Source organism: Dendronephthya gigantea, unplaced genomic scaffold (genome assembly GCF_004324835.1).
Source record: "Dendronephthya gigantea isolate DGI-Jeju-01 unplaced genomic scaffold, DenGig_1.0 000000F, whole genome shotgun sequence".
Taxonomy (NCBI): domain Eukaryota; kingdom Metazoa; phylum Cnidaria; class Anthozoa; order Malacalcyonacea; family Nephtheidae; genus Dendronephthya; species Dendronephthya gigantea.
Genome location: NW_021163010.1, coordinates 83827 through 107112, shown reverse-complemented (window position 1 = coordinate 107112; position 23286 = coordinate 83827). Strand labels below are relative to the sequence as shown.

The 23286-nt window shown below is 34.7% G+C and overlaps 1 protein-coding gene across 4 annotated transcripts; it reads left to right on the top strand.

Moving 5' to 3' along the window:
* Window positions 1-294: 294 nt before the first annotated feature.
* On the top strand, window positions 295-23265 carry LOC114525939 (polycystic kidney disease 1-related protein-like). 4 transcript variants are annotated; one of them, XM_028547756.1, is made up of 58 exons: window positions 295-539; window positions 1042-1174; window positions 1502-1600; window positions 2426-3225; window positions 3553-3699; window positions 4011-4191; window positions 4324-4411; window positions 4555-4709; window positions 5033-5162; window positions 5532-5624; window positions 5898-6032; window positions 6150-6325; window positions 6390-6563; window positions 6665-6867; window positions 7182-7540; window positions 7732-7843; window positions 7921-8047; window positions 8133-8237; window positions 8302-8398; window positions 8838-8894; window positions 9046-9258; window positions 9408-9665; window positions 10028-10141; window positions 10371-10513; window positions 10829-10935; window positions 11466-11524; window positions 12036-12172; window positions 12427-12513; window positions 12595-12744; window positions 13035-13089; window positions 13558-13664; window positions 14080-14199; window positions 14308-14356; window positions 14454-14507; window positions 14770-14865; window positions 15194-15274; window positions 15393-15530; window positions 15639-15672; window positions 15746-15834; window positions 16016-16100; window positions 16326-16557; window positions 16694-16778; window positions 16967-17107; window positions 17237-17349; window positions 17795-17905; window positions 18234-18396; window positions 18537-18571; window positions 18906-19070; window positions 19153-19276; window positions 19531-19623; window positions 19699-19842; window positions 19929-20057; window positions 20333-20557; window positions 20850-20953; window positions 21075-21153; window positions 21383-21535; window positions 21795-22130; window positions 22518-23265. In XM_028547756.1, the coding sequence occupies exons 1-58, from the start codon at window positions 428-430 to the stop codon at window positions 22956-22958; spliced, it is 8532 nt and encodes a 2843-aa protein (XP_028403557.1). In that variant the 5' UTR covers window positions 295-427; the 3' UTR covers window positions 22959-23265. The 4 variants fall into 4 exon arrangements, with proteins under 4 accessions (XP_028403557.1, XP_028404210.1, XP_028404947.1 ...); XM_028548409.1 differs by lacking the exons at window positions 295-539; window positions 1042-1174; window positions 1502-1600; window positions 2426-3225 and adding an exon at window positions 3256-3398; XM_028549146.1 differs by lacking the exons at window positions 295-539; window positions 1042-1174; window positions 1502-1600; window positions 2426-3225; window positions 3553-3699 and adding an exon at window positions 3707-3946.
* Window positions 23266-23286: the final 21 nt, after the last annotated feature.

The window sequence follows — 23286 nt, the reverse complement described above, 5'->3', positions numbered from 1 at the left end:
TCCTGATGGTAAAAGACAAGGGAGGCATCAGAACACCCAGCCCTTTGCTAGGAGTCACAATACCGTCAACCGTTTAGCGAGTGCATGTATCTCTTGACTCGGACTATCAGACTTTTTAAATTTCTTGCCCAAATCCTTACGCAATTCAAATCATAAGCGTTGGTGACAAGGGGAGGGCTCTCAACTGGTCTTTACATCTCACAACACATTTCTGTTAAGACGCTTCGCCATTTTCGGATTATCTTTTATTTTAGACCGACCTCATAAAGAGCTACTAGCTTGAGCTACCGATCTCAAGAGACGGTGGATCAGGAATTTTTATGCAAAATATCAGAACACGCAAAAAACCTGCCGAGGAAACAGCCTCGCTATCCAGTGGTTCTGGCTCTGCAACTAGCGCCGCAAAGGTTTGCGGGAGACGCATATTATGCATATTAGCTTGAGCGACGGATTTTTGGACGTCAACATGAAGAAATTACAGTTTTTACTATTTTTTTATGTCCTTGTTTCCTTTGGTTATATCGAGATATTTGGTAATGGTAAGTATGTAGCAGTATGCTAACGATGTTTGTTTGTTATTAATTATGTTATCTAGTTATCTAATAAGCGTTTCTACGCTCTGTAACCGTGATGAATCATGGCGATGCTAATAAGTGACTAATAGCACGCTTTTACTTTGTAGTCTTTGTTCTACCATCAGATCAAAAACTTTCTCTATATATTTCCCTTGTTTCCGGGAAACGCATGTAAAATTATGTTGGTGTATTTACCTTTCCCTCAGGCTGATTGCATTGTATCCTCAGTCCCATGACATTTAATATTTATATCAGACCTTACGTTTATGCACATTTTATTGTTTCACCCAATGGCCTTGTTCGACGCCTTGTTTTCATGTCAAAACAGAATACTCGCCTTTGTGAGATTTTTTTGTATAAATTCTAGCGTAAAATCGTTACCTAGAAACACTGTGGTTACTCTGATGTTATTATGCAGTTGTTAACAAGTATTTTAACATGAAAATTGATTTATATTAATCATTAGTTTTTCTAGACAATTCCAACAGCAACTATGTTGGGCAAGTAAAAATTCAGCCAGAAGATCCCCAATGGACAAATTACACCAACAAAAACAATTGCTACTCATGTCTTGAAACTTGCCTATATAAACATAAAAGGTAATAACTATAGTGTACTGTATTCCACTAATGAGACTCAATCTTAAAGTTTTAAACCATGTTTATCTATTCACAAATCATTGTACTGGATCAATCATTGTAATGATTATATGCAAATTTATTTTAAATTGCATGCAACCTTGACAATAATGAGGTTAATATTGTTGACAAAAGTTCCACCTAAATTTTTTCCCATCCTTATTTCACTATTTAAAATAATATTTGTTATATTTTGAAATCTGATAAATAGTTTTATTACATGAAAGAAGATGATTCAATTTAACATTTTGTTTACTATCCTGTTGCTTTCATCTCTTGTTCTTCCAGAGTTAAAACTGCAGGGTGTGGTCAAGGACTTCAATGTTTCTGTAGTGATTTAAATTATAGTCAATTCCATTATTTTGAAAATGATAACAATTGTACTGGGTAAGTGACTTCTCAGTTATCCTAGTAGAACCTGACCATTCATATGAGTGAATATGAATCTAACATAAGAGGCTTATCAAATAGCCGTGAACCCTATATTGCATATTTTCTTGATTTATGTGATTATTATTATTATTCTATTAAATGAAATTCAGAATATTTGATTTCAGTACACTATGAACTAGGAAAAAAGAATTAAGCCCTGTAGAAATACCAGGAAATTTTAAATTATTGGGCACAGGATAACACAATTTATTATTGCTGCATGAGAAACTGTTGCGGCTGTGTAGATGGTTTGCAATTGCTGCTATCTTAGTTGCAAAAATTATACTTATCATTGAGAAACACTGTAGCTCAGCTGCTGTATTTGAATAGCCAATTAAAAACAGTGGACAAGAAATTGAACTGGCCCAATTGAAATTACCACTAAAATTTAATTTGTCTTCTTTCATTAACAATGATGCTTAAGTTTCAAACAAACCAAAATGATAAAACTTCAAAAAGCCAGCTCAATTGGCTCCAAGATATTGTTGCTCCTTGTCAAGTTCTCTAGACGGCCATGATACACACAAGCTTTACGTTTTTCCTTGTTGAAAAGCTGGCATGACTAGCTTTTGAACAGACCTCCTTGTCAAGGAAAACCTGCATGTCAATTTTTCGATTACTCTATACCTTACACACGAAGAAATAAAACTTGGCAACTTTTATTATCCTGAACTCGACTGAAGTCGGAGATTCTCGTTATTTATACATTTTAAATTTATATTGTATACCTAAGCCTAAGGCCATTGTTCAAGTATAAGAGCGTTAGAATTTCTATTTTAGTTGTCTTCAAGATGGCAATGGGTCCGTGTCAGACTTGGTGGATTTACGTGTATACAAAATGACTGGTTTTACATTACGTCTACGGTTTGATAAATACATTCAGCGTGGCTCGTCTTTTAAATTGGGTCTTGAAGCATTATTGTATGAAAATGGGACGTCAACGAATGATACAGAAATATTGAAAGACTTTTTTCTGGCTATAAACTGTGAAGTAATAACAAGGCAGGGGAAGAAAAAGATTCAGACAAATTGTTTAGGAAACTTCAAGTTTACATCACTGGGAGACAATAAAATTTGTCTTAGTATCAATCGAACTATCTATTCATGTGGAATAGTAACTGTTCTTGAACACGTTGTTGTTACACCGATAAGGAGTAGTCATGGTCAATTTGGTATGAAATTATATTCCAAAATAGAAGGAACAGTCTACAACATATCGTACTATTTGGACGATAAGAAACTGGAAACAGTGGATACTATCACCCAGTACCATCATATAGTGTTTAAATTTTGTCAAATTGACTGGGAATTTTGGCCACCAGCTGTTATGTTAGGGGAAAAACAAAAACTTACAGTTATTGCAAGTAATCCATTAGGCAGTGAAAGAAGAGACAAAATATTTAAACTAAGTCTGAGGGTGTCAGATTTCGTCATTTCGTTTATTTCTAACAAAACAAGTAACATACTTAAGATAAACGTTCAAGTAAAGAATGTCACTGTGTATGGGCAGTTGAAGTACCAATGGTTGTTGTTTGGCTTTTGTGGAAAAACGTTCTTTTATGGTGAAAACATAACGACTGGTGAGTTCTAAATCTCACTGTGCAAATACTGCATGAAATATTTCGCGCCATGTCACGGGGCGAGGCTGTAACCAATAATTCAGATATTTTGTCGTGAGGATGTTTCTCTGGAATACTGTGAAATTTAGGATGTTTGAAGGGGGATAGCAGAATGATGTTTATAGCCAGTTTAGGTAGGATGCTGACCATGCGTTTTATTCGTATTTATACTTGAAAAACATTTATATGCATAATATTTTTAATTTTTCTGTCCAATTGACCATCTGAACCGGACAAATTCGTTAAACCGTTCATGCATGTTAACAATTATTTATTGTGTATTTTTAGTCCCAAAAGTAACATTAAGAACTCGTTCATCATACATCCCTAAAGATGTGCGTGCAGGGTGCAAGATTGGTCTTCGCCTGATTGCCAAAGATGGCTCTGCAGGTCAAACAAAAACCGGGATTTTGTTTGAGAATTATCGATATCGAAGTAAAGTATAGCTATTAACCAATCCGTTTCATCAATGCTCAGTTTATACGTGGCATTATAAACCTCGTTTAGCCTTATTGCCATGATCTTTATTATCCATTGTTTTAATTGAATTCAACCCACACATTCATCAGTGAATTCAACGCGACGAAAATGCGACGAATAAACTGAGTAAACTGCATGCATGCATGGTTCTGATATGCCTGCGATGTTTGTTATCGGATTAGCAGATGTGCATGTGTCGCAGGTAAGTTCCAGGCATGAAGACCAGGCTCGTTATACCAATACTCGTATTGAACATATTTCTTTAGAATATCGATTCTCAGTAAATTCCCACAGTGATTATTTTCTACGAGGAGAGGCTACGTTTACTTTTACTGTGAATGAAGGCAACAGAGCTCCTCCAGGAGGTTTGCGTTACATTTGGAAAGTTAATGGCAAAAATATGTCGTCGAATAAAACGTTTAGACATATATTTAACGAAACTGGAAGGTACAATACAATATACCCTTTTGCTGCTGTTGTATGCATGCTAATTATTTACTTGGTTAGGAATTCTTTAGGAACTTGTAGCATGTATATCATGTAGATTAAAATTGCTTTCTTCGGCCTGTTTTGGTTTAGCTACATTGTTGGCCTATTTGCCTATTTCAAAGGCAGGATATACTTTTTGGCTGCAAAGAACGTTTCTGTACGGGATCAACTAACGAAGGTCTGTTATCAAAACAATATTTACAATTTGGTTGTAAATATTACAGTTGTGAAATCCCTGGTTATGAAAAATACTTGTTGTTCTGTAGTCAGTTGTACTTTGAAAAAGAAGATGAAGAGTGAACTAAACGTTTTTATTTTAAGTTGGAGATTTTTGTTTCATCGCTCCGCTACTTTGGAGAACCAGTGTTAATGCAGGCGAAGACAAACATTAACAACAATGTGAATTATTATTGGGATTTTGGCGATGGTAAACAAAAACAAACACCAAAAAACATTGTCGAACATCGATATAAAAAGTAAGTATCTCCACAAAGCACATGCAGTACAAATGTTTAGTATATATGCTTCGTTCTATTGCTCGTTTTCTAGTGAACGAAAATACGAATTGCTTGTCTGGTTTTATAATTAATTTTCCAAACAATGACGAACAGTCCAAACAATCCACTTTCTACAAGGCGGGGAACAAGGAGGGACGAACTCCCCCCCCTGTGGAATTTGTGTTCAGTCTACCAATTGCACTCAAAAGTCAGGCAATTTTTTGTTCAAATTATTCGTTTGTTCTTCTTTTCTTATTTTTTATACCAGCATGTAATATTTTCTGAAAGTGTTTGTTTTCTAGGCCTGGTACGTACACAGTCCAGGTTGTTGCGAATAACAAAGTTAGCGAAATTTACGCAAGTGAAACTTTCAATGCAACTGAACTATGTCCAGACGGTGGGTTTGAAACGTCATTTGAAGATGGAAAAGAGGCAAGATTTGTATAACAGTACACTTTGTTATTTATTTTTGTTCTTTAGTAATATTCTGTTCCATCCAGCACTGCTATTTATATATATTTGTAAATATATTTATTAATATACACGAAAGTGTACACATACACAGGGGTGGATCCAGCACTAGTGCACTAATTTGCATGACACAAGAAAACTGCTCAAAATAGCCATTTTGTTTTGTAATGCAAATTAATGCGCTAGTGCTGGATCCACCCCTGCACATACAGCACTCAGCATATGTGATAGCACTCTGAATCTCATAGTTCCCGTTTTCGCATGGCTTGTGGTTACCATGCAAGTGCCCCATGTGCTTTAACTTTTCTTCATTGAATCTTGGGGTTTTAGGTTCAACAATTTCGCAGTAAACCGATTCATCTAGAAATTTCAACCAGAAAATTGGTTTGCTTGGAACCTGTAACAATCTTTTTCGGATGGACGGTAATTATCAGTGTTGCCGCTTCGCGCATAAAATTAACGTAATTATATTGTAAAGTTGTGTTATTGCTAGCACCAAGTGAACTTCATATATTTTTATATGTCCCAGTGGGTTTATACGATCTTTTGCTATTTTGTTATAAATATTAAGTGCATGGTTGCAGTTTTTTTTATTCACCCCGTACATTATTATAAACCTGCCAACTTAAAAAAGAAGCATAAATGAGGTGTTCTGATCGGTGATATAGAGCTCATGTATTAAACTACTTTCTTCAGGTTTCTAAATGGACAGACGAAAGAGCTGAGTGGCGCGAATGGATAAACCTAAAAAGTAATATATCAACAAAGAGCATTTTTATTCCTCCGAATATCCTCGCCTATGGAAAATATCGCTTCATAGCGACAGTGAACGTAAGCACAATTTTACTAACGTAACCACAAGTCCGCCTTCGTTCGTTTAATTTTCCATTCTTGTGCAAAGAGAACTTGTATTTTTAGTTTAATTAAGTTTGTTTTATCCAATGATAGATCACTGGTTTTCATGTGTTGCATTCCCAAACATTTTCAATGAATGTCAGCGTGACAAGAAGTCCTGTGTATGCTATTATCCGAGGTGGCTTCATCAGACATGTTAAAACAAATTCAACATTTCTTCTCGATGCAACTCCTTCATTTGATCCCGAAGACTTGAATACGGATCTCAAGTGAGTACGTCTTTTGGTCATCAATTAATTATTACCACATTAATTTTTTCATTTTTCTTACTAGATTTGAATGGTCGTTTCCTGGTGTTGGCAAGAGAAAAAACCAAGCAGTTATTGAACTAGACTCAAAATCTTTGAATCAGTCAACAGAATTTAAACTGAAAGTTTACTCAGGAAATAGAAAAAATGAAACTTCACAGCATATTATAATTCAAAAATCACAAGAAGTAAAAGCAAAGTGAGTGTTGAGACTTGGTGTCATACTCCGAATATACTCTAGTCAGTGCACGGAGCTGACAGTCGACTACTTGATTATCAGGATATAAATCTATATTCTAGCATGATCTTGGACTGTCCATCGTGTGATTTGGGCCTGAATCCTAGTCAACCTACAAGAATAATGGAGAAATGTAGTGACGGAGTTTGTCCTTCGCAAGATAAAATGTTATGGAAGTTATTCGAGTTGAGGAATGAATATGGGGATCCCAAATTAGATCCGATCTTTTGCAGTGGTTTCGACCAGCCATTTAGTCTAAATAACGGTGAGTAAATCCAAGTCCGATTTGATCCAGTTAACATGCATGTCATGTGTTTATTACCACATCATTGCACCACAAACTTAATTAAAGAAAGAATATTGTAGCTTTGATACGCTGTTTTTCCGGTTTTAAACAACGTTGAGTTATTAGACTCAAGATTTGGTTTGTTGATATTGGTTTCTGGACATGAATGGAAACCGATGACTCGTAAAGTTTTTGCACAAAAATCCCTGCGTTCAATGAGTGCAGTGTTTTTCAAACAGAAGAGATCACAATGCATATGTTACATTAAACACCATATTATTGGTCATTTGCAGGAAGTAAATCGAAAGTCAGTTACAAATTCCACGTCTGTGGGAATGAAAAAGCAACGGCTACCATGTGTAAAGAGCTAAAAAAAGAATTAGGATTATTCTGCACACGATCAACTAAAGAAATAGAACTTGCGTTTAGGAGAAAAGATCAACATTCTGAAATGCTTGATATTGAAGATAATACATTTCCAGCGAATAAAGTATTTACAATTAAACGTATAGATGACAAAATTTCAGATAATGTTCTGGCAGAACGATCTTTTATTGTTCAAAACAAACCTCGAAACTATTCTTGTTTTATCACTCCAACGAAAGGTGTGGAACTCTTCCAGGATTTTCAAATTACTTGTGGCGAAGACAAGGTATGTTTTTTTCAATTCTACATGCATTGTGTAACATAAAATGACGACATGCATGCATAGTATGGTTCAACTAAATCGACTTGTCTTCAAGAAAATCGTGCGTCGCGTGCAGAAATCCCACATTTCGAAGAAAACCATTCTTTGTAAGATTGTAAGATTGATTGAAAATATTTTCATTTCAATTTTTACAGAATGCCCGTTTAGTGTACAAAATCGTTTACCAGCGAGGTGGCTCAATTCCGTCGAATATTTTCTTTCAACGAAAAATCCCGCAGTTCAAGTTTAATTTGCCATCTGGTGAAGGTATTTCAAAACACTCCACTGAATAATATATAATATGGCGCGGGCGAAATGGTTAATCAAATCATTCTTATTTGCAGTTAAGAACTCTATAAAAATTTTGATTGAAAACGAAAATGGTGTTGCAAGAGTATACTGCGATATTGATGTGACAGTTACAACATTGCTACCTGGTCAAAATACAACCAACAATGTCGTGGAATATTTGTAAGTAACTAAATCAAACAAATGTGACATGGAAACTTCGAGACTCTCAAGATGTAACAAAATTAATATCATTTATCTTTTGTAGATATAATCGGTCAATGACTGTGAATGATTGCTTTGCGGAGCATCCTTATGCCTACCATGGTCAAACATTATATAACATTACCTTGATCTCAGATATCCTGAATAGGTATTTATTCTGTGATAATCCTATGACAACTATACAAAAATACAACAATGTTATTGTTTCTTAGGCAAAGAGTTGTTTCAACTTCTGCAAATTTGTTTTTACGAACTCGAATTCGAGAAATCCTAATAGATATCCTTAGAAGAGTTACTATCTCTGATGAGGTATGTAGAGTGTATCCTGAACACTTAATTGACATCATCCTATTACATGATCATGACATGTTTTATTTTCAGGGCTGCTTATACCACTTCAGCACTTTTCCTAACCTGAATGTCATGCAGGCCTTTATTTACACTTTTCCATGCAGCTGTGTGCATCCACGCACAGAAACTGAGTTTAAATCGTTCAAAGTTTTTAGAACAGAGCTGTTGTACTGGACTAACACGATAACTAACCGCTATTCACTGCCAAAGTGTAACAGTTTCTCGCCTATATACAGTCTGATTTTAGGGTATACCTGTTCTCCTTTATTTTGCGCAAAATAAAATGAACTTTTTTTGCATACATGCATGCACACGTATCTTAGATTTATTATGGTAAAAGTTATTCTATCGTGGCAAAAAGTATTAATGTCATAATTGAATATATTATATTTTGTAGTATATTGCTCGTCAGTTTGCCAGTTCTTTGGACAGTTGCACGAGGGTTTCCGAAGAGGTTAAGATAACTCTCTTGTACTTTGTAAAACATTTTTATCAGAAACTATACGTACAAACTCTTGCTTTGGTTTGGTTTAGTTTATAGCTATGTTTTATATGTTATTCAAGATTAGAAAAATAACTGAAATTTTTTTCTTCAAATTTTACAGTTGAGCAATAATAGTTTAGTTGCCGTTGTGGAGATCATTCACAAGCTAATGATAAGAAAGCGACATGGAATTGAACAAAAACTTAAAGTGACAAAACGTTTTGAAGAACACATCCTCACAGTGATAGATACGACATCATCAATCCTAGTAGATAAATTCAAAAACAAAGAACACGATGAAAAAATAATGGAATCAATTAATAATCTTTTCGAGGTAATATTTTGTTATTTTAAAACTCGAGTAACCTTCTCCTATTTTTACTCCCCTAGTTTCTTAATTTTGTTGTTATTCTCGTCCCCTGTCACCACCACTGCCGATGACCACTCATTGTTATTAATAGTTTTTATTATTTTTAATTCAAGAGTAAACTAAGAACAATGTTCGTGCGATCAAAGATGAATATTATCAATATTAAGAAAAATATCTTCAGTGCAAGTGTGTTTAAGTTCTCGCCTTATCGCAGTGAAAAAATTTCTTTCTTGTCTGGTAAAACACGTGTAACGCTGGAGACAATCAGTGATAAAGATTCACAAAAACAATACGAGTGTGACTTGTTTGGGTGCGGTTTTCAAGCAATCACAGTGAATAATAATCCTTTCAGAGACGACGTTAGATATCAGGTATACGTCATTACAAATCCAGGCTTTACTCTAGTCTCTGTAACTTCTAATAAAACTTTGAATAAACCGATCTTTACTGATTTAACAGTCTTGACGATGCGACAAAATTTTTTTTGTATAGAGTGAACTCATGCATGCATGCATGGAGACAACTTGTTTTTCTGTTTATGTAATATGACAAATAAACGTTGGTATCAAAACCTCATGTAATAATAGCATCGACATGACGCTTAATTATTTTTTACAGTGCAAAATATCGTCATAACCTAATCCCAAATTCCAAATCCCATCACTTTCGATACTCGTGTGCTGTGGTGTATTTATACACCATTTTCCTGATATTCCATGTTTTTCCATTTCAGAAAGTATCTTCGTTAACAAAGTTGACGACAAACAGTTGCAAACATCGAAAAAAAACATATTGTGCGGAAAGGATAAGAAAAACGAAAATTTCATTCCCTCTCAAAGTTCATAATGTGAGTATATATTAGGGTGGCGCGAATTTTTTGGCTGCCGGCATGTGATATATGCAACAGTTCTGTTCAAAATAATGATATATATACAATATACTGTACCAAAGAAATCTCAAACGCTGCCAGTCTTGTGCCATTTTCCTTGCTAGGCTCGTGATCGAGATACTCGATGGATTGTTATTCACAGAAAAGTGTATTTTATTACTATAATACCTAAACCATTTTCATGTAGGTCATGGTAAAATCAAATACGCAAAGCCTAAAGTCAACGGAAATTCACGTGTTCACTGTAAAACAAAATAGAAAGGTCCTAAAAGTTCACTTTGTTCCCGTTAGCTATCTGTCGAGAAAGATGAAACTGAGAGTCCAGATAAGGTTGGTGTATGTATAGCTATATAATCGTCAACTTGTCGATCAAGCTTTAATATTTTTAAACGTTATTCTGATTTTTTATCACAACTTGACTCATCTTTATTACATCTCACTCTTGTTAACTATTATTACCTATTTTTACTTTTATCAACTCTTATCACCACTTACCACCTCCAAACGCCTTCACACCCCAGAATAAATATCATCTAAATAATTAACTAGTATTATACTACTGTCTGGTACTTAAGTATTGTTTTTAAAAAATTCTGGCGTGATATGTGCATTAAAAATTTGGAAATAATTGAATATGATTTATAGATGCGCTGATGCAAGATACCGTTATGTCTCATCATCTGAATTCATCTTCTTCATCAATAACGATCCTTTTGTAAAGTTTCTATCTGCCAAAAGCTTTAGTGAGAAATGTAAGTACAAGTGCGTGGCGTGTAGCTATATTTTGCACCTGTAAAACTAAAGTTATATTGTTGGCAAGTTGTCGAAAGTTAACAATTAATATCCTAATTAGATGGGAATAAACCAGTGTAATAAACCATGTACCTCCCAATGCACCTCCCAAACATTATTAAGGGCGGCAAATAGTAACAAAGAAGATATAATGCCAAAAACAAAAGTTGTAAACTAATATAAGCCCGTGGGGAAAAGGCATAACTCAAATTGATTTGCCTAAAACAAATGAACCTGAATGACAAACGTATAACATCGTCGATGTTCAGAAGCAAGTTTTTTACCAACCTGGCTTGTACTGAGGGACTTTGCAGTTTTTTTGTTTCATATATGCGTCTAAATCTCCCTTGTTTCCCAACTGACGATATCATTTTTTACTGATAGTTTACCTATATTAACTTTAGGTATTTTAGACTTAGTTGGGCACTAACAGGAATCTATCCATTGCTTTCTATGAACGTGACCGACGTATACTTTTATAATTGTGCAGGTAAAAACTTGAATGTCACGGTGGAAATTCATTGGATAGTAGAGCCGACGAGATCAGAGGCAAGTTTCTCTTAAGTAGCTACATGAACTCTTGGTTATGCAGGGCAGCAGAGCGTCTCTAAAGCATTCTATTTATATTTCTATAAATATCACCATTTCTTGCACTTTTGCAATTGTAATGATGTAACATTTTCAAACACCGCCTGCATGTGGAAAGGTTTGGTTAAGACCATTATGTTTTATTCATTATTTGAAAACAACGAACTTAACAGAATTGGCCTGGGTCATTTTACGTTTTAATTTAATTTAAGTTAATTTATGAACTTGCCATGGTAAACAGTTACAATGAACTACACATAAATACGCAATGGCTGGAGTCACAACAAAGAGATAAGTCTCCAGTAACAGGGTTCCACAACTTACTTACAAATAGACAGACACAAACATACGCATATATTAAAAACTTAACAAATTTATAGGACTTTCTCGATACCTGAAGAATCAATTTTAATATATGATTTTTTTTTTCTGTAATTTTGCCAATTTACCTCATGCATCTTTCTGCATATAGTCTCTACAAACTAAAGTGAAATACAATTTGGATCTGGTATCGCTTGATTGTCTTGTAAGAAGTGGTAATGAGGCATGGTCAGAAAATTTATGTGAATGTGATTTAGATCACTCGCCATATTACGAGTTAAATTGCAGGTAATGTTTCTTAACGGTCGAGGAAGACTACAACATAAACAACTTTCTATAATCCAAAAAACACTAAAGTATATCTTAAAAATTTCCATTGTTCGTATAAGCAACGTCTGTGCATATTTTTTATCCCACTTCAAACTAGATTATTTATTAATAGGTCAGTTCTCATCTTTCGGTGAGACTTTCAAATGTTTTTAGGGATTTTGAAAACCTTTAAATTTATATGTATATATAGGCTATATCGTTTTTCTTTAAAGATGTCCCAAACTTCAAAGTTCAGATCATAGTTATGTCATTGTTGAAAAACGTTTGCCAGCTTCTATGAAGAAAACAATCGTTAAAAGGTAAGCGGGAAAGAAACTCTTTATGTAATTCAACAATCGGGTTAAATTGATTTTAAAATTATTTTCGAATAATATTTTTAGCAACGAAAATGACGCAGTAAATACAGTCATTCAGTTTTTATCGTTGTTCTATGTTGTGGTTGTCATTGTATTGTTCATCAAAGAAAGACTTGACTATAAAACAAATATGGCTATACCCCTGGAGCGTTCTAATCCAACTCATACGCATCAGTAAGTGTACCGTATACGTCATATAGTCATAATAGCTTTGTGCACATTTTCACTGAATGGTAAAATTTGGGTTTTTATCTTTGTGCATAAGTTTGAGTATGCTGGTCTAGGGCGGATAAACAACGTTCACATCAGGCCTATAGGCGTGGTCCAGGCCAAGTCAAAGCACGTAATGTTTAAGATCCAGGCTTTATCAATATGTACGAGGCCCACCGGCGAAGTTAGTATACCTCGTTCGTGAGTCTCTATCATAAATTTTATTACTCTATTATTTTATATAATAAATATAGGTACAAAATAACCGTTTATACTGGTCACTGTTGTGGGGCTGGAACAACAGCGAGGGTGAGTTTCATCTACAGCATTATCAGCTGAAATGAAAGATAATGACTTAGGCGTAGGAAGCTCTTTCGCGGTTAAGCCTGCATGGTTCTCGTATGTCCCCGACTGTCGGCGATTGCTATTGTCAGTGATCACGGGTGAATGAAATGCTTTGTTATTTTATATAAATTTTCTTCGTCACCGGCCATGCCCAAACAATATATCGGCGATATAGGAGAACCAGGTTTTAGTGTTCACCGACAATAAACCATCGCCGACCGTCGGTGAATACGAGAAGCAGACTTCATTGTGAAAAAGGCTAATTGTAACTATACATCTGAACCATGTAATCTGTATTGCCGTCATCTTGGTTGATATTTTAAACCATGTACGCAAGTCATTTCTGCACCATGAAGAGTCCAATTTTCCAATTCTTAAACATACCGGCCGGTCTTTTCTGTCCAGTTAACTCGTTTCATGATATGTACGTAGGTTGCTGTTGTCCTGTATGGAGACAATAATTCATCTTATCCTATTGAACTGTTCACTGAAAATCGACAAGTCTTTAATAGAAATTCAAGAGATGTTTTCGTGGTTAGGTGAGTTCATACGATGAAGACTTCATGACTCTTATTATTGTGTCTACTCTCACAGACCTATAAAACACTATACTTGCTACCCTACATGGCGTATTATATATTCATCAGTTCCTATTCGGGGTGTCCCAAAAAATTAAAACTTTTGAAATCATCATAAAAATGTGATAGTTTGAATGCCAAAGCATCCTGTGGGGACCCACAAGTGTATTTTTATGCGTGATGACAGTAAAATTTGTTTATACACACAAATGAACTTTATGAACAATATTTTCACTAGTTTTGGGGTTTTTTTCACGGGACACCATGTGTAACAAGGTTGTCCGTTGATCTCTTTCAACTCAACCCTTCAACATTGAGAAAGTGAATCGATTTTAAACTATTGAATTGATTTGTTATGATTTATACTTATTTATAGTGTGCAAGAGAATTTGGGATCGTTAAACTGTATCCACCTTTGGCATGATAACAGTGGTAGCTCACCATCCTGGTTTGTTGATAAACTTGTCATCAAAGACCTATGTACCAAACAAAAGTGGTAAGAATATTTTCATTTTACAAGAATATATAGTTTAGACGCTGGTTTTGTATTTAGTCTAGTTCTGTATTGTATTAATTGTAATGTTATCGTGTTCCGTTTTCATAGGTTATTCAAATGCAGAAGATGGTTGGCCGTAGATAAACACGATAAAATGGTAGGTTTTTAAAATAAAAATTGTCAGGAACTCTTGAAACAAAGTTGTCGTCTGTGTAGAAAGCCCGACCAATATTTTCGTGTCTACCATTTTACAGCTCGACTGCAAAATAGAAGCGTCGACTGACCCGAAAACAAACTTCTCGTTCAAGGTTTGCATTTATTTCCTTAATAATTATTAATTCCCTCGCCAAGTGTTCATTTCGACTTGTTTGATATTATTTATCTCCATGCTCGTGTATGGTTTGAAAAAGTGTCATTCGACACGACTTTTTTACTTGGAGGCGCTCAGTGCTCAGTAGCATAGCCCAAGCAGAACCTTTCCTATGCAAATGGAGCCCTCGAGGTAAATTAAAGCACAGTTAATCAATGTAAATAAAGCTCTTTAATTTTTAAATTATTTCACCTTTATAGGAACTTAGACTGGGCTTTGGGGAAAAATTAATGGACTTCCATATATGGTTGTCAGTGATTAGCATGCCAACATATAGTCTTTTTACAAGAGCTGAGGTACAATATGTTCATCTTTTTTATTTCAAGAAATTAATTGGTTTGATCTGATTATGCACTGAATAAACTATCCTAAATCGAAAAGATGCTAGTATTATAAACCTCTGGAGCCCTAATTTAAAACAATGTGCTTTACACGAACCCCAAAAACTATAGTTATATGTTAGTATTTTAATGTTAGAGCTTCAGTTTGCAATATATTCTGATTAGGTTTTGTTAGGTATAGTTGTATGCTATTTAGTTGTAGGAAAATATCTCTCATTGCTTCGCTGACCAAAATTTACATCGTTGAATACTTCTCTAACAAACTCATTTATATATTCTCTAGCGTGTAACATGCTGTATGACATTGTTGTTCGCATATCTTTTTTTCAATGCATATTTTTATGAACAATACGGAGAATATGTTGTAAGTATTTTTCAAAATTTTTCTCCTATAGGTATGGTGTGTATACGTTTATTTCTTCGCTTCAGTTAGGGAAGTTTTTTGTTAGTTGTAATAATCTTGTATGATCTACTTACAACAGATCCCTAATGGTATATCTGTGTTCAACCCAACCTGGTCACAGCTCAAAGTTGGTCTTTTTTCAACTTTGTCATGTTTTCCTATTTATCTTGTCTTCACTGCTGTGTTTCGGTACACGAAGTCCTTCGTGCATCCGCAGGTAATAAAATCTTTTATGTAGGCTACTGAAGAAATTTGTGTTCAAGCAAAGTATAAAGCTATAAATATCTATAAATTAACTAAAGAGGATTAATTAAACCTTTTATAGATTGAAAAGAGTGCTATAGTTGACCCACAACCAGGTTGGATGTTATTATATGCTTGAAGTTGGCACAAATAATTTTTTCATATTCGATCATTTATTTTATTGTTCAGATACCCATAAACCAAGTGCTACAGATAAGTATGACAGACTCGTTTCTGAAATGGAGCGCTCCCCCGTGGACTCTAGGCGCCGCAAACAGGTATGGCTATTGTTTTTTATTTACAGAAGTAACTCTGCAACCCGCGTATTAGCAGTGAAACATTCTGTTGTTAAGACTAACTATTGCATGGCGCCAGAATAAATATTTTCTGGAATGCATTTTTATCGTATTAACAAAGCGCTCTATAAATTACGCGTAATTTCTGAAATTTTACTTATAGTTCGAACTTGCTGCTCTTCTTCTTAAAACTCTGTATGATGAAGATGATCCTGCTTCAGATTCTGAGCAATTGTATGCTGGTGAAGGTTTGGAAGATAGATAATTGATAAGCTTTGTCAAACAATATAACTATACTGATAAACAAAGTTACAATTGTTTGTTTATAATCAAGAGAGAGGTTTTGCCAGGATCCTTATTTTGCCTGTCAATGATTTCAATCAGAGAAATGAGTTTCATATCTGCATAATTTCGAAAAGAGTCCTGGTTTTTTTAAGGTGGTATACACATGTAATTATCAATTTCGCTTTTAGAATCATCTGCCGAAACTACAAGTATTTCTCGCACCAGATCATCTGATCGTCCATCTGTAAAAGTTCAAAAACGTGCGAACGTCGAACTTTCTAGTGACACTTCTGGTTCGTGGCTAACTTTTTCAAGACCGATTCCGTTTCGCTTTCCAACGTTTTTTAGCATTTTAATGTGGATTGGTTGTATTGTAATGTTATTATTATCTTCGATGTACACAATCGAACACGTTAAAAGGTAGGAATATAATCTTCCTGCAGTAATTTTAAAAATTTTCTAGCTGAAGCTATTCTATTTTATATAATGATTATCAAGTTAACAAAAAATCTTAGTCTTCACCTCAGGGATACCCTCAATAAATTAATTTTACTAGATTCGAAGAAGCCCGATTACGATGCTACATACAGTCTGTGTTTTGGTCATTATTCCTCTCAATCGTCCTATTTCAACCATTTCATGTAAGTTTTGCAATATTGCTTTTTTTGAGAACTCTGCGAGACAATCTGAACGACAGAACTTACGGTACAGTTCTTTGATGCTCGTTATGCCTCTCTGGGAGAACACAAGAAAAACCTTTCACTTCACGATAGAAACACGTATGAACCATAAGTATCTAAGATGTCATGTTTAACTTATTGCCTTCCAGGTTTTAATCGTGACTTTCATTGAAATGATGAAAAGACATTTTCATTCCACGATGATTGAAGAACCAGCTGATAAGGCTGAAGACGATACGATCGTGGATGATTCTATGTTTGGTTCTTTCACCGAAAAAAATTTTGAAGACGTATGTCTCTAATCTCTATCATATAGTTATAAACTTTGTTATATACATACCTACTGTACTATGAATATATATAGCTGTATCAATGTTTCTCTTTCTCCCCCTCATGGCTTTACTGCTTCATTTTTGTAGCCTCTTTATAGAAAGTTGCTATGTTTAAAGTATTTGCAACCACTTTCAAGTAAGGTTGTTGCCAAAGCAAGACGTAAACTACACAGACGAAAAATAACTGTGACGTTACTAAGGTAATCACCCTCCTGTTTATATTTTTCACGATTTGGTTAAAAGAATTCTCTAACCTTTCTTTTTTTTCAACGAGCAAAATATCTGCTGTGTGGCAAGGGTGGACGTTTTAAGCCTAATTACAGCTACAACTCATGCAGGCATATGCTAAATCAGGCATCGCAAATCTTGTAATAACCTAAATGCACTTGAGGCTGAAATACCTGGGAGTCTGGGACTAGTACTACGTTAGATAAAACTTAAACCAGTGTATCTCGTTGTATATTAGACCAAAAAGTTGGTAAAGGTCCCATAACAGATTTCGTAAATCCTAAAAGAATAATTTTCATTGCCGCATATCCGTATGGATTTGATGAGAGTGTAGAATGTGTATTTTATTGCATTTGATAAAGTTTTAATTCAACATTCTCAGCATCAACAAAACTTATTGTTTTTATTTCGTTGCAGGGATTTTTTCTTGTATTCGTTATTGATGATTTTCTTGTATTGCCTAAATCCTTTCTGGAACCAGGAGTCTATTTTTGTACACAATAATAGATTAAATACATATCTGAACAGGTGTGAATTGGTTCATTAATATAATTGATTCTAATCTTATTCCAAAAACTACAACTAAATTTTATCATGTTTCGTTCACCGGCCACCTTTCATAAAATCGGCAAGAGCACTAGGTTCGCAGTCGTAGGTTCGATTCCTGCCGGAGGAAGTATAGTTGACTCATTTTTCTTCCATCAACTGTTCCAGGCTTGAATATAAGTGTGTATAATTCCACTCTAAATTAAGACCCTTTAAACCTCTAGAATTTACCTACATCGAGTGAAGTGCCAAAAATCAAAACCGTTTTATGATTTTAATATAATCTTCTGAAATATATTTACATATTTAGACACACGAACACAAGCTCTTTGTTAGCATGGTGGTCATCCTGCCCGCAAAAATTTCTTGACACTATAACATTGGATGAAGAAACCCTGACCTTGAGAGCTTTTCACAAGAGAGACCTAATTGTTGGTCACCCAAAAATGTCTGTGACACTAAAATATTGCCCAGTAAGTCTATGTGGGTTAAAAGATGTTTTTATTAAATTTTTGATAAAGTTAATTGTTGCCAGTCGAGGCAACAGGCACTCGGGAATTAACTGGCTTTGCTTGGTCTGCTCCAATGTTAGAATATTATTTTTTATTTCTAGGACGTTAATATTTCTGATTCAACTCTTCCTCAAAGGTAAGTGACCACCGGCTATATAAATTGTTGTAATATTGCTAACTGAAAGGATTTTTAGGGAAAATGACAACTGCAACAAATCAACTCTTCGTGAAATATCTTTGGCCGGTTGTATAAAAGCTCTTAAATACATTTTGTGTAGTTAAATCGTGGTTACCCCAGAAATGCACGCTTTTGATTGGCCAATTCTGTCACTAACTATAGTTAAAAGTTAACTACCTCTTTATACGTGCAACCGTCCCCTGGAGGGTTAAAGAACTGTCGTGATAATAGTGTAGTGCAACCTTTTTAAAAACAATTATCATAATATTAGTGTAATGCAATCTTTTTTTAGTCATTGTATCGGAAAAGTAGTGAAAAAAGCTTTTAGCTTTAATGAATCTCAAGACAAAGACTGGTTGGGTTTATCCCATTTCTTTCATCAGGAATTTGATGAATACACTACTACAGATATTTCCCTACAATTTGTCATTCATTCACCACCGTTGGCTGTTTTCACGTAAGTTTTAGGAAAGAGTATATACATTTAGCCGACTTAACATTCACTAATTGATTTTGTGATTTAATTGATCTTTCTATAGTGCGATAAGACTATCAAGTCGCGTGATCTCCCCATCTTCACGTGTGCAAAATGACGTTCGTGTCACAACGGCTAATTTTCATGTGATTAGTCCCGGTATTCTATCATTTCAAACTATTCTCCAGGTATATACAGCTCATTCATTGAGTCTGGCCGACAATCATTTGAACTGCAGCATCATTAACTTGCATGCATCCTTATATATGTTCGGCGATTTACTGCATTGTACTTGTAGTAATATTGAATATTTTTTTTCTCCGGCAGCTAACACTCCTCTTTAACATTCGTACATGAAAACTATTACTTGATTTACTTACGTCCCCCAAGGTCCCGGATTTAATACAGGATTGGCAATAATTTTTTTGTGATGTTTCTTCAGCTGTTTTATACGATGGTTCCGGTCTTGCTTCTTCTTCGTCAAGTGTTTTACAGTAATAAAAAAACACAATATACTCTTGTGGTTAAAATTGAGGTAAAGATCCGCCATTTTACACAAGTGGTCATCAAACTTTACTATTTATACCATATACCTGTTTGTTTTTCCTAGTTTTTGATTGTTTTTCTATCAATATACTCTGTCGTTTCAATGTGGATATGGATTAAACAGCAATATCTTACTCTGGGAATTCTTTGGGAACATCAATATGAAGCAAACATAGTGGAAGACATACAAGCTATTTATAAATACCAGGTATACAAATTTCTTGATATCACTGCTTTGAGATGTATGAATTTGTATCAAATTGAACTGATCTATTATGCGGTACGATTTTTCAGGAGTTTTACAAGTACTCCATTGCCTTCATGCTGTTATTTGTCATAATTAAAATATGTCATGCTGGTTTTGACATGTTTTGTGGCGCCCTTTTTGGAGCACCAATAATAAGCTCTGTAATATTACCCTTGGTAAGTATCGCTTAAGACTCCTTCCTTGAAATGTCAACTTTCATGTTTTAGCTATAATATAGTCTATCCCACCACACTAAGCTATCTTAGAGAAACGTCCCCTTTTGTCTCAGAAAAAATACAAGGAAGACGTTTAGTTACCCCTATTATTAAATTAGGATAATAAAATTTAAGATTGCGGAGAAACCTAAGATTAAGTAATGCGTCGCGTTTTTAACTTTTTCTTCACAATCATCATGAAATGTGATAAATGTTTGTACTTTTGCTTTTTTTAGTTTGGATTATTGCTAATCTTTGTAGCCTTTGCACATGCAGGTCTGTTGTTATTTGGAGACCATCTCAAAATGTTCAGTTCGTTTTTACAAGCGTTCTCTCTAAACATTCTGTACATGAGAAAAAACGGTGCTGAAAACTTCAAAGTGGAGCCAACATATCACCAAATGTTGTTAGCAGTTTACGTCATCGCATTTTGTGTTTGGATGATGTTATTTTCCAATTTGGTAAGTTTCAGCATCACTCTAAAGCAAAGGGCAAAGTAGGAAACAGGCGCTATCGTGAAAAATTCTCACCAGCCAATGTTTTCCGAGGCTAACAATTCAGTTAGCGCTCATACTCAGGGTAAATTATGTTTCTGTCTATGAATGTTTCAAATGCGGGACATCGGAAACAGAAATTCATTAGGAACAATGAAAGTGACTTGAACAATGAGTTTTATTTAATTTAATTCCGAGGCAGAGTGCATAGTATCCATAAGTAAAACCGCATTGGGAAAAAATCAATTACCGCCTCTAGGTTAAAGCGGCATTCTGTCAAGCTCGTGTGAAATTTTCGCTTATTGTCAAGACGAAAAGTGGAAGAATGCCAGTGAAATTGTACATATTACGAAAACTCCGAAGGTAATATTATCTAATGACATGCATGCAATGGAATTTTCACGCTCGTATACGCAGCAAATTTAAGTATTTTTTCAATCCTCTTTATGGAAGTATTTAAATTTGGTTTTGTGTTGTTTTGTAGGGTTTACTCACGTCTCATGTCATGTGTTCAGAAATCTGACCATGAGGATGAACATGAAACATTTAATCGCGTCCCAATGGTATGTTTTAGAATTTTAAAAAGGTAGATAATCTTTTTCTCCGAAGATAAAATATAAGATATGCTGGCCATATGCAATATATAAACAACGTGGAAAACAAATTTTAGGTATTAAGGCTATGTTATAATGTGTACATTTAAGAACACACAAGAGCTTTATTGTGTGAATGTTTTGCACGGCCATATACAATATATACCTAATATGTTTCAAATGTTTCTACTGTATTTAGAGTTACGTATTTAGGGAACTGGGTGAACAGCTAGATGATATAGAATTTCGTTTAACTCATTTAACCTGCAAAGCGAACATGCCTGCTAAAGATACGAGAGATGGCAGTTCAGATGGCAGCGATGTTGAATATGTGTACAAGGATGATAATAATGTGAGTAAATATTAAACGCAATTTTAGCTATCTGAGACTTATAACACATGTGTTGTATAACTTATATAGTTCCTATCTTGAAGTATAAAAAGATTGTAAATGTTACACATATGTTTCCTGATGATTATTTAAAGAAACCACATGCAGCGATGCTTTCTGCATGCATGGTTATATGTTAAAATACCAGTACAGTAAACTAACTGATGTTAGTCTCAGAGTGTAGAGATAATCCAAGATATTTTTTACGTATTTCATGCAGGAGCATTCCACATTTCATCCAGGATTGTCTTCAAACATTGCGACCTCTTTCAGTGAAAATGAAAATAACGAGGATCTAAAAAACTCGAAAGGTGTAAATGACCAATATGCGACATGTGAAGAAACTGTAATGTTTGTTACTCCTAAACCACGTCGCCCATTTGAGCGATCCGTGCGTGCATTTCCAACCCTGGTTAATGAAACCTTCAATTCCTCTGAACGTCCTCAAGTAATATTGAGTCCTTGGTTTGGTGAAAATGACGATGAAGACGACAGACAAACTACACTGGGGCAACAAGAAGATTTTTTAGCCCCAGTTGGAGAAATGGACTGCAAGGTAATACACGTAACGCAACCTATTCTTATATTACAGCGAATTAAGAATAGGCTTGATACACCACAGCTGCCTCTTCTATTTTTGATAGCTGTTCAGTGTATATCAAATTTTCTGTCGTAAATTGATATTTTCATCTGTTTTATTTGTCTTAAAACACAAATAAAAGCGCTAATAATATCGGTAACAAGATTTAAGTGATGAAAGAAAACGCATCTATTAAAGATGCATTTCTAAATTCAAGCCTACTTTATTGAAATAATGATTAGAATAAAATGTGTACAGGTAGTAATGGTTATTTTCTTTTGGAAAATCGTTTAATAGTTTATATATAATTATGTTGAATAAAAATAAAAGTAAATGTTAATAAACTCAAAAATGTATTTACAGATAAATGGTCTTGGTATAGCACAGGGTGAAAGATCAGTACCCTTTCATGATATCAAGGAATATAATGTTAAAACTGGTGGTAGCACAATGAAAAATAAGAAAAATAGTTTGAAAGTGGCCAGTTACGTAAATGAAGCGTGTGAAGAAGACGTAAGAGAAGTTTGCGGCAATTTAACAGCAAAACGACCAAATGTTCATTTGGATGCCTTCGAAGATTATTTTTCACTTGAAGAGGAAGACTGTTGCCTTTCGAAAACTGAATCTGTTGAGCAAAGTCTTGTTACATCCTTGGAAACTGAACACTGTCTTGATGAAAATGTTCATACGGTAGGGACTATATCAGATAGGAAACAACTCATTTCTCGTCGAAAACCGTTCCGACAACCTCCTTTCCCGCCAATAAATGATCTCTTTACAAGACCGTCCGAGAAGCTGGGTTAAAGTCTGGTGTAATTAAGTAAATAATGAACCAAAAGTAAAAATAAGGCATGCTTGTAAAATATTTTCACAACGGAAAATTGTAAATACGCGATAGGAATATTTGATCCTGATTCTGCATCAACTTTTTAAAAATCAAAAATCACGTGCAAGAAAATCGAAGAATGCAAACCTAAAATGCATAATTAGATTATTCTTTTAATCGAACTGTTTAACTGTCTGTCTTCAGACTACAAATTGCAAATTTAATGTACAAATTGAAACTAAGAATCCTGATATGATTACATTAATAATAACCTTGACATAGTAATCTGCCTTGCGCATGTCCGGC

What these genes read in the sequence shown, in the direction of transcription:
- LOC114525939 (XM_028547756.1), top strand. Translation starts at nt 428, where the DNA reads ATGCATATTAGCTTGAGCGACGGATTTTTGGACGTCAACATGAAGAAA. An exon ending in ATATTTAACGAAACTGGAAG is followed by an intron (nt 4,192 to 4,323) that starts GTACAATACAAT and finishes GTTTTGGTTTAG; the next exon opens with CTACATTGTTGGCCTATTTG. An exon ending in GGGCTGGAACAACAGCGAGG is followed by an intron (nt 13,090 to 13,557) that starts GTGAGTTTCATC and finishes ATATGTACGTAG; the next exon opens with GTTGCTGTTGTCCTGTATGG.